At 37.1% G+C, this 16,373-nt stretch overlaps 1 protein-coding gene across 1 annotated transcript in view; it reads left to right on the top strand.

Annotated features, from left to right (window-relative positions):
• The window catches only part of nr3c2 (nuclear receptor subfamily 3, group C, member 2), an 88,199-nt gene extending 74,052 nt beyond the window's left edge, over nucleotides 1-14,147 (top strand). Inside the window, exons 6-9 of the mRNA XM_056271710.1 lie at nucleotides 2,812-2,956; nucleotides 5,487-5,617; nucleotides 11,573-11,730; nucleotides 13,639-14,147. Of these exons, the coding sequence (XP_056127685.1) occupies nucleotides 2,812-2,956; nucleotides 5,487-5,617; nucleotides 11,573-11,730; nucleotides 13,639-13,794 (590 nt within the window). The 3' untranslated portion in view covers nucleotides 13,795-14,147. The remainder of the gene's footprint in view (nucleotides 1-2,811; nucleotides 2,957-5,486; nucleotides 5,618-11,572; nucleotides 11,731-13,638) is intronic.
• The last annotated feature ends 2,226 nt before the right edge of the window (nucleotides 14,148-16,373 follow it).

Genomic DNA, 16,373 nt, shown 5'->3' with positions numbered 1-16,373 from the left:
TTGCCACACTATATATCATTTGAAAGCTTAAAATCTCTAGTTTTCATATTTGCTGGCTGTTGTTTAAAATAAATTACAGAGGAGCAGAAATGTATCAATTTGCAACAAGAATATTTCATATTCATTAGGAGTATTTAGGCCTTTAATTTGAAATAACAATAAACATGAAAAATCATGAAAGATTGGTAGAAACCTCAGTTTGTTTTTATGCCATGAGTTCAAAAGATAGCACCAATTTCATTTTATTAGAAAAAAAGGTCTGAAAATGTTTTAAATATAAAGAAAAATGTATGGATTCTCGATTTGTGATGCGGCTGCGAGCTATAACGCTATAACGTAGTCTTTATGCATTTATTAGAGGTTTAATTCAAATCAAATACTGCCAAACCACCCATACTACTTCTGAATAGGATGTCTACTTTATAAATTGTATGAAAATTATGGAAATACATGGTTCAGATCACTCAAAACATATGAAAATGGAGGCGCCCTTAAATGGGCAGTTATGGAGTCTGGTGTTCACCTAGTGAAAAAGTTGGGTACTGTGCCCGAATAAAATCTTACTGAAAGCTCATTTTTTGAGATATCAACCTAAAATTTGGAATACAACTTGTTCAGATTTTTATCTTTAATTTTCTTGCAGTTTTAGAGTAAAATATGTTTTGTAATATATATATTTTATATAAAATATTAATCATTATATTTTTACATTACACAATTTCATAAACTCAAACTTATATAACTTTTTTTCTGTTTCATTTTTTATAATTTCTAGACTTCTACAATAATCTGGAAAATGTCTTCTTTAAAACAAGACCAGCCATAGGTCTATATTCCAAAGCATTCCTGAATTACAACCATTTAAGTTTGGATAGTGATTTTTATGTCTATGCAAAAAAAAAGGGGGGTGACAGTTGACAGGTTAACAAGCACTGACACTTGAGAAAAATGTAAGGCTTGAACTTTATATTCATTTATAGTATACTCTACCATTCAAAAGTTTGGGGTCAGTCAGATTTGTTCATGCTTTTGAAAGTCTCTTATGCTCACCAAGGCTGTGATAATTTGATCAAGAATCCGGTAAAAGTTATATTGTGAGATATTATTACAGTCTAAAATAACTTTTTATTTTATTTTAAAATGTAATTCCTGTGATGGCAAAGCTGGCCGTTACTCCAAAATCATTCCAATACGCTGATTTGGTGCTCAAGAAACATTTCTTATTTTTTATCAATGTTAAAAACATTTATTTCAGGATTCTCTGATGAACAGAAAGCTAGAAAGAACCACATTTATTTTGAATCTTTTTATAACATCTTTACTGTCACTTTTGATCAGTTTAATGCATCCTTTCTGAATAATAAAAATATGAATTTATTTGAAGAAAAAAATCTTACTGACAAACTTTTGAATGGTAGTGTATGTCCACAAGCTTCCGAGTTAATTTTTAAAACCATGTCAAAAGTAGGTTGCCTTATCATATAGAGGAATCAAAGGTTGATTTTGTCTGTGGTAACAGTCATCGATTGAGAATCACTAGCATATGTTGCATAAATCGCACTATATTATACAATAAAACATCCCATGCAACTCATATTACACATCTAATTGTGATTTTTATAAAAATCTGTTTTTGCCTTTCCAAATTAAGTTTTCAAGGTACCTTGCTACAAGACGGCCGTTTGCTGTATTGCAATTATTTGATACCAGGGGTGTCTGCTTGCTATATCCGGATATATAAATAGAAGGCTGAAAACACACCAGGGCAAACTGGCTCACTGACTTTCAAAGACTTCCCAGGCAGGCTTTGGGCAGTCAATGCATCACACGCTCAGCCAATCTACAAGTGATGACTTGCAGATGTTCATTATTAGTTATTTTGTTCTATATCCACATTGTTCTTTAAACCACCTGATAAGGACGAGAATGTGATGGAAAAAAAATATAGGGTGTATTTCAATCTGTGCAAATTTCATTGACAATAATTTCAGTTTATAAAATGATAATGTAAGAAAGTTATCATTTATAAGAAAGGATAACACAAGCGACGCTTAGAGATTGCCTGGAATGTTACTGTAAAAAATAAATATTGCATTGAATTTGCATATTGCAGACAAGCCAAAAATAGTCTATGCTTCACCGATAAGTTTATACTGTATTGTGTCCTCGTGTGGCTAAAATTATAACTTATGGGTGACTTCACAGCTCTCAATGTGAGTCTTGGCAAGACTCCAGTCTGCAGTATTGGTAACAGTCTTTGACAACAGGACAATGAGTGGAAACCTTCAGAGATTCATGTAAATCTGATTGTGCCGAGTGTGCACTGCAAGACTTTTTCATTTGTGAACAAATTTCAGCAGCTCTAGAATCGACCTTACACTTTTGAATTTGCAACAGCCACACGCATTACATTAACTAAATAAGTAAATAAGACTTAACTTGCTCTTTCCAAACATAATGTTACTATCCACATCCACTATGTCTCTTTTAAAAAAAAAAACAGTAGGGATGTTCCATCATGATTTACTCATCCTCATATCATTCTGAACCCTTATGCTGTAATTTTTCTGTGGAACACAAAATTTGACATCTTTGAAACGGCTTTTGCCATATAACAAATGTTCATAGAACTATGTAACTTTGTAACTTTACAAAGAGCTGTGGTTTTTTTGCACAGGATAGTAGATTCTATTTTGTTTCTTAGTGCCTACAGTTATGGCTTAATATTAGCTCTGCTTCAGGGCAAGTCATGCCCCGTCCCATATGTCTCTTTGCTCTGTGTTAACTTGTCCTCCCTCCCCCCCCCCCCAGGTTTCCGCAGTCTACCCATTGAGGACCAAATCACGCTGATCCAGTATTCCTGGATGTGTCTCTCCTCCTTCTCCCTCAGCTGGAGATCCTACAAACACACCAACGCCCAAATGCTCTACTTCGCCCCTGACCTCGTCTTCAACGAGTAAGCTAACTCACACAATGCATGTTTACTTCATTTAGAGATTTTGATTTCCATAATATTCAAAATCCATCCAATCAAAGTAAATGAAAAAAAAAAAAATGTTTTCAATAAACTACAACACACAGACAAGCATTGGCTTTAGATTAACCCTGTCTATGGAATTTGGTGCTTCAAGTTACACAAGTTAAGATAATGATACAAAATGATAAACTCAATAAGCATGTTCCCAGCAGGCCGAAGACTGTGACCTCAAACCTGTCACTTCAATTATTCCTCTAGGAAATACATTTTCCCTATAAACGCTTCTTGATAACATTTTATCAGGGCAGAGTTAGGTCAATGGGGCACATAATCAGCACAATCGACAAGAAGTGTTGAGTGGAAAGAGTGTGACTGTGTGCTTTTCAAAGCTAAATGTCCATTTATTGAGCGCAGTGGGAGAAGAGGAAAAATAGAGCACAGTGACCCCTGCAGGTAATTTGGAGTACTTCATTGTATTTGCCAAGCGACTTGGAAAGAACTTGGGCAAAAGTTGTCTTTACTGAATTAATTGGCATGAATACATATTAATATATGCTCAGCACCTTATGTGCGACTTCCACACTTCCTGATGACAAACAGTCACGCATATTTTCTGGCATGCTGACACAGTTCTGAACGAGCTCTGTTGCTTTGAATCTTGAACAATTAGCAGTCCTTCAGCACAGTCCCAAAGACGTTGCATTTTAACTCATTTTAACCTCCTGACAAACGAATCTGTTTACAGTATATGAGATTGTGACAACAATTCAAGGGTTGTTCTCCAGGTAATTTAGGCTATGCACTGCAGGCAGCAGAGTGTAGCCATCCACAATATTTGAAAATAAATAAACTATATATATATATGCAGCTCATTGTTTTATTATTACATTTTAATATTTGGTTTTAAGGACATTTTGGTCACCAAATGTCCAATGTGAAATCTAGGTCCTGAATCAAAACCAGCTGAGAAGCACGGCAGGACTGGCGCAGCAGTGCCCTTAAAAGATATTGATTGAAAACATTGTATGTCTACCTTGAAACAAAAGTTTCCAGGTATCGAGTTGCGACACTTTTCAGTGTCCTCTAAAAGTATGTCAAAAGGAGCCAGAAATATAAATTCGCTTATGTATGGTGATCTGCTGTGTATGCACACTGCTTCCAACTTTCACATCTCTCATAATATTCATTAAAGGGGTGATGAACTGAGAAATCAAATTTTCCTTGAGCTTTTGACATCTAAGAGGTCATCAAATTATAAGAATATCCTGTAAGTTTCAGAACTGAAAACGTCCTTGTTAGTCCAATAAAAGCTTTTATTGACACCAGGCTCAGCAAACGACTCGTTTTTCAAAGTGGGGAACTATGACGACAAAGAGGATAAAACACCACCCCCGCAGAAGAAGATCAACGCCTACTTCAACGCGGCCGGTTTAGCCCCGCCCACCGATTCGCGCATTACACGAAACTCATTATAATATGCAAAACTGTTATCCACTCACAGCAGTGGGCGTTTACTTCAATGCGAGACGCCCATAAAAACCGAGCGTTTTTGAGCTAGGCTCAAAACTAGGGTAGAAAATAGCCTATTACTTATTCATTTTGATGTTTTTGAATGTAAAAACCAAGCGAATGTCATAAGTTGACCTTTAGACAACAATATAAAACAATTTAAAAAGCCAGTTCATGACCCCTTTAACATCACTTTAAAAAAAACAACCTCTCCATAGCAACTGAAAGAAGAGTCACGATAGAAGCCATTTTTCTTCTGTCCTTCTCAACAAAATCGATCATTTATGAGAGAATGTGTATGGTGTAAATAAAAGGAATAATAAGAGAAGCAATTGTAACGAAACCATAAACTGAGATTCGTACAGCTGCTGAAACTCTTTTCTCATTCCATCTGAAAAGGTTAGAATATTAAATAAAAATCTCGCAGACTGGAAGAATGGGAAGACAGAATCAGTTCTGGCAGACAAACCTGATCACAGAAGACAGGTACTGTACATGTGTTCACCTAGTCAGGTATGCAGAAAGACAGACACCTATAGCCAAACAAACTGGCAGATCAGCAAATCTATCAAGTCAATTATTAACCAGTCAAGAAATTGTCAAGATGAAACCAAAAGTTGTAAGTAAAATAGATTGTGATGGATCAATTCTGTGATCTATTGAAGCCTTTATGAACATAGCTTTCTTTATTTCAAGCCACAAAGATAGAATTCGTTACATTTATGCATTAGGAAGAGGCTTTAATCCAAAGTGACTTACATTGTGTTCAAGGTATAAAGCATTGTCTGGGAATCAAACCCATGACCTTGGCATTACAATGCTATGCTCCTCACTTCAGAAATCATTCTGATATGCTGTTTTGCTGTTCAGGAAACATTTCTTATTATTATCCATGTTGAAAACAGCTTTTATATATTAGGTATATAATTATTATCGTAGCAATTTTTGACAATGTGACAATGAGGTTGCTTACTACAGATCCTCTCAATTTCTCTCCCAGGGAACGTATGCGGCAGTCAGCCATGTACGATCTGTGTGTGGGCATGCGGCAGGTGAGCCAGGAGTTTGTCCGTCTACAGCTAACTTACGAGGAGTTCCTTGCCATGAAGGTCCTGTTGCTGCTCAGCACAGGTGAGATTGTGCGCACAGATGTGCATCTTACACATGTGTTTCAAACAGAGCCACAACATATCGAGAGCCAGCCAACAGAGGGAAATAAGCGAACGCATGAATGAATGGATGTCTTCTCTCGCCACGTTTACCTTTAGTACCCGAACCAAGTATGTGGGTGTGTGAGATAAGAGACATTTGATGGATCACATTAATTGAGACAAACAAATTGTAAACACTTCTCATTCCTTAGCGTGGGTGGCTGAAATCATATTTAGGCATATTCATAATTAATACTGTATAAAAAGTGTTCCATACATATTAGCTATAGTCTAATAGACATATAAAGATTAAGTATAATGAATCAATTAATTAATAATGATGATTATTATTACTTATATTATTGCTAATTATTATTTAATAATATAATTAGTGCTGGGCAACGATTAAAAAATTTAATCGCGATTAATCGCATGATTTTCTTGCGATTAATCGCGATTAATCGCATTGTTACGTGCAAAATTGAATAATGAATTCTAGTAGTGTATTGCGCACTTTTGATTTAAATGTACTGCTACAAAAGTGCAATAACATGTGGTTTGCAAAAACTTTAAACAAATAAGGTGCTTTTATACCAGCAGTATTCCCTTTACACAGTATCAATAAAATATTTCTTGTAAATCTCAACTTAAACATTAATGTAATCAAATCAAATATTTAAACAAAGCTATTTGCCACTGCCAGGGCATTACCTTTTATCTAGCTTGTTAAAACGAGTCCAGTTTTCTTTTTTTTCTTTTTTTCTGAACAGGTATCTTGTATCAGGGAGCAGCAGAAACAGTCTATGTAGTCAAAGGGTCATGATCACTAGATATAAGTCGACCAACGTTACTTCTCTGATAGCAGCTTAGGTTTGGTCATGGCATGCCATGGTTTCCCACGTAAGATTACATTAAACAGAGGTAAAGCCCAATTTATACTTCTGCATCGAACTCACGCCGTAGCTGTGTAGCGCGCGTACCCTGACGTGCATCTCTCCAAAAATGTAACGTCAATTCTACGCGTACCGCAAGCGCTGTGATTGCTAGAACCGCTCCCCGGGTTTCACACTCTCCCTCATGTGTAATTGCGCGTCAACGTGGACAACGACGCAGATATATAAATGAAAACCAACGCGTTGTCTATAGCGTAGAGGCTCCGGCGTAAGTCCGACACAGAAGTATAAATCAGCCTAGAGTGAGGTGAAGTGGTCGAGCACAGGTGCAGCGACAAGCGGGTGCGTTCCTGTGAAACTGTTGCAGTCATGCTCGCCTCACGCACGCGCCCGCGCGTTGCCGAAGTTGAATTGTCTAACTTTTTTGTACACGACGCGCAGCACAAATCATTGGAAGAGAGACTGATCCTCGGCTCGCTGTTTGTGAGTTTCCAGAATCTAAATAGTTATCAGGACATCAACAGGAGGGAATTCACATGGCAGAGCATCCCCGCTAAACTAAACGCAGGCCTATCAGGTAAAGTTATGTATAATTTTAATTTAAGTTAAAAAGGCTACAGCTGCGTAGCGCACAGAAGCCGGTGCCATGGTTACTATCCATAGAGCGCCTGTCATTCACTCGCGGAGCGCTGTCTCCCTTTCTGTTCACCTGAGAGAACCTGCCAAAGCCTCTCCACTGCTTGTTTGGGTAGGTTATTTGCTGGCTGACCAACATCCCACCCCTCCTGTGATCATGGTTTGACTGTAGGCCTATGTGTATTCAGAGGCAGTGAGCAACGGACTTTCAAAAAAAAAAAAAAAAAAAACCTCTGCGTTAACGCGCGATAAAAAAATTGTCGGCATTAATTAATAAATGCGTTAACGCGATAATAACGCGTTAACTTGCCCAGCACTAAATATAATATACAGCCTTTTGGATGCTAGATCAGTTTAGCTCTCATATAGTGTACAAGATCAGCACACACACTCAGATCAGGTAGACTTGGCTTGCAGCATATGAGACTGAGGTAAAGTTTGAGTTCTGAATTCTCGTACAGGATAGATTTTGGGATCCACAACCACTTGCTGATCCCTTGGAGCCTTTCCAGAAAGCCCTGCTGTACTTAATAAAATCCAGTCAGGAGATGGGCACTGCTCCAAGAGTTGGTGTTTTTCTCTCCAAAAAGAGAGCTTCGTGAAAGGAGAGAGAACGGGAGAAGTGTAGTCAGGGATGGTACATAATTGAAGAGCTGAGGGGTTTGATGGAGCGATTCTTAAAAAAAAAAAAAGAAGCTTTCCTGATACAAAATCAACATAAAAATAAAACTTAGATCCTTTGCGGACTACATCCTTGATGGAGCTTATGTATGTCATTGCTGTTTTAAGGGGTGTGCTGTTCAACATGTATGATATCTGCTGGGAAGAGCTGTTTTGTTTTATAAATAAACTGGTATTTGTATTTCACTGGAAAATCAACCCATTACACAAATCATTGTGGATTAGAGCGCATCGTTATGATCTACTTTACATGCAAATGTTGTGTTTCTATTAATGCTGTTGTATTGTGTGCATGTTATCTTATGGTATGATTACAGCTTAATGGTTTTATTTTAATATTGCAGCATTTGAAGAAATGTTTTATTTTGGTTCATTTTAATGTGTAATCGACCTTTTTGCTATTGTGTCATGCCTTCTACTGTGGGGCTCCAGGGCTGCTGTAGTTTTAGTAGAGAGAGAGAGAGAGAGAGAGAGACTGACTGTTATTCCTCTTTGACCTTGGCTAAGGTTTCAGAAGCCCTGCAGGCTCTTACATGACCTTATTTGCAATGGTAGTGTTGACCTGCTAAAGAGTAAGTCACTAAACTAAATCCTCTCCTGTTTTTTGCCTCTTTTTTTTATTTTTTATAAAGTCCATTTAAGCTTTTTTTTTTTTTTTGGCTTGTGGTTGACCCAGACATTAGGAAAGAAATATTCTCACAGATGATGCTTTTGTGCAAAAAGCAATATGTCTAAAATTCAAGGAGTCAGTGTGATGGTATTGTTATCAGTGTTCATTTCCTTGACAGAACTCTTTTGTTGAGTGAATCTTACATTCATTTTCAACAATTACACCGTCAAAGTATTTGGACAGCTGTTTTTTGTTATGTTATGTCTTTGCATTATACAACAAAATATAAAATTAAGTAGCATTCATTTGAAAGAGATAGGACAGGCAACCCTTTTAAGCTTTTAAATGATAAAATTACACATTTTAAGTTAAATTAATATAAGTTTAGCTCAATCCACAACACTTAATTTTTTATTTCGACAAATTAATTTAATAATTCATATTAATAATACACACTTTTAAAGTTAATGTGGCCAATTCGTAAACGTTAAAATACTCACTTGTTTAATAGTATATCAAGACATAAACAATAAGCAAGTCAATATGCACATAGTTTTAGGAAGAAAAAAAAGCTTACTAATCTTCTGTGTAATTTTACAGTGTTGCCATGACAAAATTCAAAATATTTTTTATAATATTATAAGCTTTACATTTCTGTTTTTAAAATCTCAAAAGAAATGGCCTCATTCATTTCCATTTTAAGTGCCTCACCATTTCCTTGATTTTTTTTTTTTTTTTTGAAAAAAAGGGACAAATCAAAGATATTTGTTGTGGTATTCAACATAATGCCACAAGTGTTGTTGATTGACCTTAATTTTATTGAACCCTCTGCATCTCCACACCTAAAGTTGTTACTATCAATAGCATCCGTTTTACGTTAATCTACAGAACAGTGTATTAATCAGTGCACTGACTCATCGTCGCCTCACATGCTGCAATGCTCTTTAACTGACTCTTCCTGTCAGATATGTCAACAAAATGACAGATTCTACTGGCAGAAGAATGTATTTCTTTTGACAAGACACCAATTAGCGTGGTATAATCACCCCACATTGTATTCAGTGGGGCTCTAAATGGCAGCCTGTGGCTAAAGAGGCTGGATGTGGGTCAGTGGGAGAGAAGAAAACAGGGGGAGGTGACCGCGGGTTTAACACACACACACCTGCTGATGAACGAAGGTGCTTTTCATTCAACACAGAGTCGAGAGCTTGAACCATCCTGAAGGACTTCTTGTTGTAATTTGGTAATGTTAACAAAATGTGTAATCTTTTTAGTTAGTTCCGTGCTAAGAATTGGGAACATGTTTGTGCCTTAAGCCAACACTGAGTATTATTAAATAATGTTGGTTCTTGCATTTTAATCATTTCCATAATTATCACTACGACCTTACGGTGCTGCCAGGTAATTGCTTTTTTAGCATACACTGCTTTGTCTGTAAAAACTTATTGTTATTATCAAAATCACTTTGAGACAAACAGTTATGAAACAATGGCAACAAATCTACTAATTTCACCAGAATAGACGTTATTTGCATGTTGTTGAAAGATGGGTAGAAAGTGGGTGAGGACGAGCTGTTTCTTTTACAGCTGAATGTCTGAATGTCATTTCACGTGGTTGGCTGTTGGCCATCGGTGCACTTGTTCTCTACACGATAGGAGAGAATTACTCCCTTCAACCTGAATGAGATTATATCTCTCATCTGCCAAAAGTGAAAGTACTTTTTAGTACTTTGAGTTAATCCTGAATAACTTTACACAAGGGAACATTAATCACCTGAGAAGGCAGACTGCGAGACAGACAGATTAGATGGAAGGATGAATAAAGAGACTGACATAGAGACAGATGGATCTTAAAGGAAATAGTGTTGTTTTACACACTACTCACACTTTGGGGCAGTCGTGGCCTAATGGGTAGAGAGTCGGACTGTTAACCCAAAGGGTGCAGGTTCGATTCTCAATACCGGCAGGAAATGAATGGAGCAAGGCACCTAACCCCCAAAAGCAAAAATGGCTTCCCACTGCTCCAGGTGTGTGTGTCCTCGGTTTGCAGTGTGTAACACATACTCCGTTTGCAGTGCGTATTTTTTTCCGTACCCATGTTAACAGGTTAGAGCTTTCACACTGCACGCGGATGCAGTCCGTCAATCTGTTCCAGGTGCGGTGCATATACAGCAGTGCAGCGATCGTTTCCGCACCGAGTCTATTTTTGCTGTGCTGCAAACGCTGAATTAAAGTGACAGCGCACGGTTCGTGGTCAAAATGAACACAGATTGGCCTGAAAATGTAGTAATTTACCCATAAATGCATTTAATTCAATAAAATGTAGTAATCTCACCATAAATGTATTTAATTAAATATTACTTTTCATCTTTTTACTTTAAGACCGGGGTTTTAAGCAAGGCATACGACAATTTACCTCAACAAGGACATAATGAACGACACTCGTCTCATTCGTGGAGGTGGAAAAACAAGTTCTTTGTGACATGCAAGATTTATTGTATTAAAATTTAAATGTAAAAGAAAAGGCATAAGAGTCAGCTGTTTTTGTCAATTTTAAGTTTTAATTTAAAATGTTTGCGATTTTAATATAAGTACATGGGTAAATATTTGACCACTTGCTTGAGCAACTTAATATATAGAAGTAATGCATGGAATTATAGGCCTACGTTGTTTAAATTGTGTTTAAACGTGCATTCAACGTCCATTCAAGTTTGTATATGTGTATAAAGAGAATCGCAATGCTGACAAAACCTTTTTTTTTTTTTATAAATGTTGCTGCATAACTTCTGGATTTTAAATAAAAATAGTGAGTATGTGTTTGTGGTACAGCCGCGGATCAGTTACGCACTGCAAATGTGAAAGCACTATAGCGCGTGCTGCTCTTGTACCGCACACGGAGTATGTGTGAAACGGGCGTGAGTGTGTGTGTGTGTGTGTGTGTGTGTGTGTGTGTGTTCACTACTCACTGCTCCTAATGTGTGTGCACTAACTTGGATGGGTTCAATGCAGAGAACTAATTCAGTGGGTTACCATACTTGGCCTTCATATGTCACTTTCACTTTCATATAGCGAGTACTGACCACTGTTACAAAGTGACATCCTTCTTTTACTGACAGTGCCCAAAGATGGTTTGAAGAACCAAGGGGCATTTGAGGAGATGCGGTTGAATTACATCAAGGAGCTCCGCCGCTCAGTTGGGAAAGCCACTAACAATTCCGGCCAGACATGGCAGCGCTTCTTCCAGCTCACCAAGCTATTGGACGCCATGCATGAAGTAAGTCGAAACACTCCCCTGTTATTGGCTGATAGATCAAAGTCAGATGCAAATCTGCTCTAATTATCCAGAGTAAGTTTATTAAGCTCATTGGTATCTCACAACGGTTCCCTTAAGAGGCACTCATACACATCTAGAAATCCTAACTATACCTCCCTAAACTAATCCCTGTCATGTAAGAAATACCTCATCTGATTTCCAGAAGGTCTGTCATAATAATGCTAATTTTATTTTTAAATAACATTCAAGCGAAACAGTTTTAAGGTTCTTAATTTGAACATGAGACACATTATACAAAATAGGGATTTTCCAACTTTTTAAAGCATAGTTAGTTTTATATGTTCTTGAATAAAAATATGTGTGAGAAAAATACTAAGCAAGAGATTAAAAAAAAAACTTAAATCTTAAATTTACTAAGAAATTAAATCATTATCCTGAAAATACTTTGTATGTTGACTTTTTTTTTTCTACCCACTATTAATGTAATATATTTAAGCTTTGTTTTTAAGGCTGTCATTGGAATAAAATAGGTTGTAATTAAGCACATGATTTATGACAAGATACATTTTTGCACTAAACTTATTTAATATCCTAAGTTAACATCCTTGGGGTCCCTGGACCTCAGTTTGAAAACTCCAGATGTAAATAAAAGGGAAATAGTTTATAGAATTTGTTTCTAGTAGTAGAAATCATCAGCTTTATTTTAACAGTATCTGTAGTAAGTGCAGACCCCATTCTGACAAAATTTTTTACATATAAATATATAAATCTGTTCTTATTTAAATCAAATACCTCAAATATTTGTCCAAAAAATAAAATAAAATAAAAAAATCTGAATGAGCTAATATTTATGCATCCTCCTCATAGCCTGGGAAAACCCAGACGACTTCCGGCAAATTTAGATTTGCTCTGAAAGTCAGTCTGGCAAAGAGCTCATTCAAGCTCATTTCCAATCCGCCGAAATCGAGGCACCGATCAGAAACGTTGGGGCGGGCTTTACACGATGACAACAGTGCTGGGATTTCGAAGCAGATTTTGTAGCCTACATTACAAAGATGGATGCCGCCGTCGAACATCACTCGTTCGAATCAGCTATCGCGTCTTTTTTAAGCGATTTGAACGTTTCCTTTTTGTTAAAAACCGAGCAAAGAACAACACTCGGAGATGTTTCTCCGCCGCTCTGCATACGTCATCTCCTTCATCGCTCTGATTGGGTTTAGGTCTATCCGCGACGTCCGTTGGTGACGCCCCTCTGGAAATGATTTGTCTATGACGCTTTACCAGACCATAACTCAGTTACAACTGAGAATGGTCTGGTTTTAACCAGGCTAGCATCCTCAAGAAGTGACTCACAAATATTTATGTGATAAGAAGCTGAAAAACATTAATGTTTAAAATCACTGGATGTGAAAATATTACAGCTTTATCACAGTGTATTACAGATATTTATTTTAATATTAATATTACAGATTATTAAAGAGTTGTGTCAAGTGTGTATTCAAATGAAACTGCCATCCTTCATGTTGTCACTGAGAGATGAGAGCCGCAGTTCATTTCTGAGAGCTGTTCGTTTCTAATCACTTTCTGCATTGCTGCCAGCTCAACATTTTGTAATAGCACACAAAAGTACTGGAAAAGACGTTTTGAATTGCACTTGAGGGTGAAGAACACTTGAGCGCAGTGTTGATTTATTAATTTGTAAGATGAAGAGAAACAAGTTCTGCCTAAAAGCGCTTTGGTCAGTTAGAGGGAGCATCCATAAATGAGCTCAGCCGCTCTACTGTCTTTTCATCAATACGTGTTTACCCAGACTCATGTTTCACCAGAACATTAATGATAAGCACTATCATCTTGAATTAAATATGACAGTTCCCTTGACTGAAGTGTCCTCTCTCTCTCTCTTTACAGCTTGTGGGGAGCCTGTTGGACTTTTGTTTCTACACTTTCCGTGAATCCCAGGCTCTTAAAGTCGAGTTTCCCGAGATGTTGGTGGAAATTATCAGTGACCAGATACCAAAGGTGGAGTCAGGCCTAACAAACACCCTCTACTTTCACAAGAAATGACTGAAAGCTTGCAAAAGGAGGGAAAAATGAAGGATCAAATGAGAGGAAAAATAGAGGACTCCCAGCCCTCAGAGATCGAAAAAGAGCAAGCCCGCTATGCACAAAGCAAGGCGTAACGTGAGGCTTGGTTTAAAGCCATATAAGGCTTGCGTAGTGAGGGAAGGCAAAGAGTGATCTCTGTACCCGGCCAACAGAGAAGAACTCATATTTCATGTGACTGAGCGTTTCATACCCCCAAAGACAATGCTGACAATGTTCTATATGGATATGAAGCCATATTCTTTGGTAAAGCTATAGTGCACAGTCACATGTGAATACATCACACACACACACACACGCGCACACACACACGTGCACACACACACGCACACACACACACACACACACACACAGTAATATGGGCCCACATACTAGACATATCCTTGACTCCCAGACCTGTCAATCTGCCAGTAAATGCCATTGCATTGTAACTCTCTCAAATTTTGGCGCGTATAAAATGAGAGATTCAGTAACAAAACTGCTCGTAATAGCTGGTTAAGACAGAAATATGTCCCCAACCGTATCACTTTCAAGAAACAGAAGATTAAATTGGGGTGTTTGCAAAGACGAAATGAGAAAGGACATAATCAAGGGCTACAATACATTAAATTAAGCTGAATTGTAATTGGTGCGTAAAAGTTATTGTAGAAAGAATCAAATCTAAATTTATCTGCAAATGGCATCAATGTATATTTTGCTGACTTGAAGTGTTTACATGGAGAGAACTGGCCACGCTGATGGAGGGCTGTGGTGGCCCGATAATTGATAAGCTGAAAAATGGCAGCTCGACAAAAATGCTATTGGATAGGAGATTTTTTTTTTTGAACATTTGCAATACAGTAAATACTATGGCTCGTCTTGTAAAAAAAATTAAGATCACGCAGACACACATGCCACATTTTGTGTGCGAGCTAGGACTGTAGCAAATTTAGTCAATTGTACCTAAGCTGTTACTAAACCAGCTCCCTTTTGACGTTAAGGAAAACGCAGTAGTAATTTACAGTTCCAGAGGAGAAAAGCATTTTATACGATTGTAAAGTTGTTGTTTTTTGTTTCAAAGAATCAATCCAGCTAGAAGCCATTTTCTAACAAGGTGCTTCTGTTTTCTTAACGTAAAAAGCAGAGGATTTTCAGTAGCAGCACATGTACAGTTAGATACAGTATGCGATTAATCAGCTTTTTTGAAGCATACAGCTTTCATATTAGTAAACAACAATAACAGTAACCTGCTCATAAACACAATATATGTGTATCTTATGATTATAATTGTGGCTTGTAGGCATCTTTTTCAAATGTTGTACATAGGAAGTTTCTGATTTAAACCACCTTGCAATTAAAACCTGGCTATTTTGGGAAAATACCAGTCGATTTGAGTGAATTGTATCTAAAAAAAGGAATTTGGACCACTGTTTCATGTTTCATAACCCCACTGTGCTACTGATGGAATCAAAAGAGGTACCGCTTGTTCTCAAATGCTGTGAGTCTGAGGACAATGAAGGTTTGTGTGCGTTTTGTGCATTTGTGTGTGTGTGTGTTTGTTTTTCTGTTTCTCTCAAATTTCCTAAATCCACAAGAAAGCTTCATTTTTGAGATGGCATTGTTGGTTTTCTCTGTGATAGGATTAGTATGATGCTATTGGCTGATTTTGATTTGCACAGACACGATAATGTGATATTTGGTATATTAGATGTTCTGCTATTGTGTTGGTTATGTTATGTGCTTTGGGTGGGGGGTGGGGGTCAGTATGGAAGGTTTGTGAACTGGAAAGGTCCAAGAACTTATGATGTTTGCCTTTGTGATGTAGCTGGTTGGTGGTAAGCGACTGTTGGAGGACAAAAATCATAATTATAATAGTTCAAAAAGAACAAATCAATCAATCTGTGGTACCCAGGCAAATCCTATTCCACCGACCTGTCAATACACTGTATGTTGAAAGTTTTTGATGGACCTCAAACTAGATGTTGCAAAGGTATTTACAGTAGTCTCTTTCCCCCCCCCCCCCAACCTTTCCCTTTTTTAAATACACAGATATATACATATAAAAGAATAGATGTTAAAAGGCTCATAGGATGTGAAGTATTTTTGAGAGATTCTATTTTGCTGGACACAATATATTAGTAATTTGTCTAAAAAGAGTATATGAGATCTTTTGTAAAGTGAAATGTTTGTGCATGCTTTTTGAAAAGATGTTTACAGTGTATTTAAGAAGGGAAACTTGTGCCTTTTTTCTCACAAAAGTTACCATTTTACAGTATCTATTGTAAATAAATCAGAGAATTATTATGTTGAGTTGTATGGAACATTTCTATATTAAATATTTGTCGGCCATCGGGACGTCACACATTTCCCCCTTAACAGTTACTGACTGACCGTAGTCAATCAGAATCCAGAGCAAGACCCGGAGAGCATGATGGATACACATTTTTATTTTATTTTTCACATCATTTATTTACTTTTCACAGCAAGAGAGACTTGTTTACTCCCTGAATGTCACTAACTTTAAACTTGTCATTTTGGTCTGTAGTAATGTGAACTAATTG

Source organism: Rhinichthys klamathensis, unplaced genomic scaffold, assembly GCF_029890125.1.
Source record: "Rhinichthys klamathensis goyatoka isolate OS25496 unplaced genomic scaffold, OSU_Roscu_1.1 h1tg000325l_1, whole genome shotgun sequence".
Lineage (NCBI taxonomy): Eukaryota > Metazoa > Chordata > Actinopteri > Cypriniformes > Leuciscidae > Rhinichthys > Rhinichthys klamathensis.
Note: the sequence above shows the minus strand (reverse complement) of the source record. Positions and strands in the feature narration are given on the sequence as shown.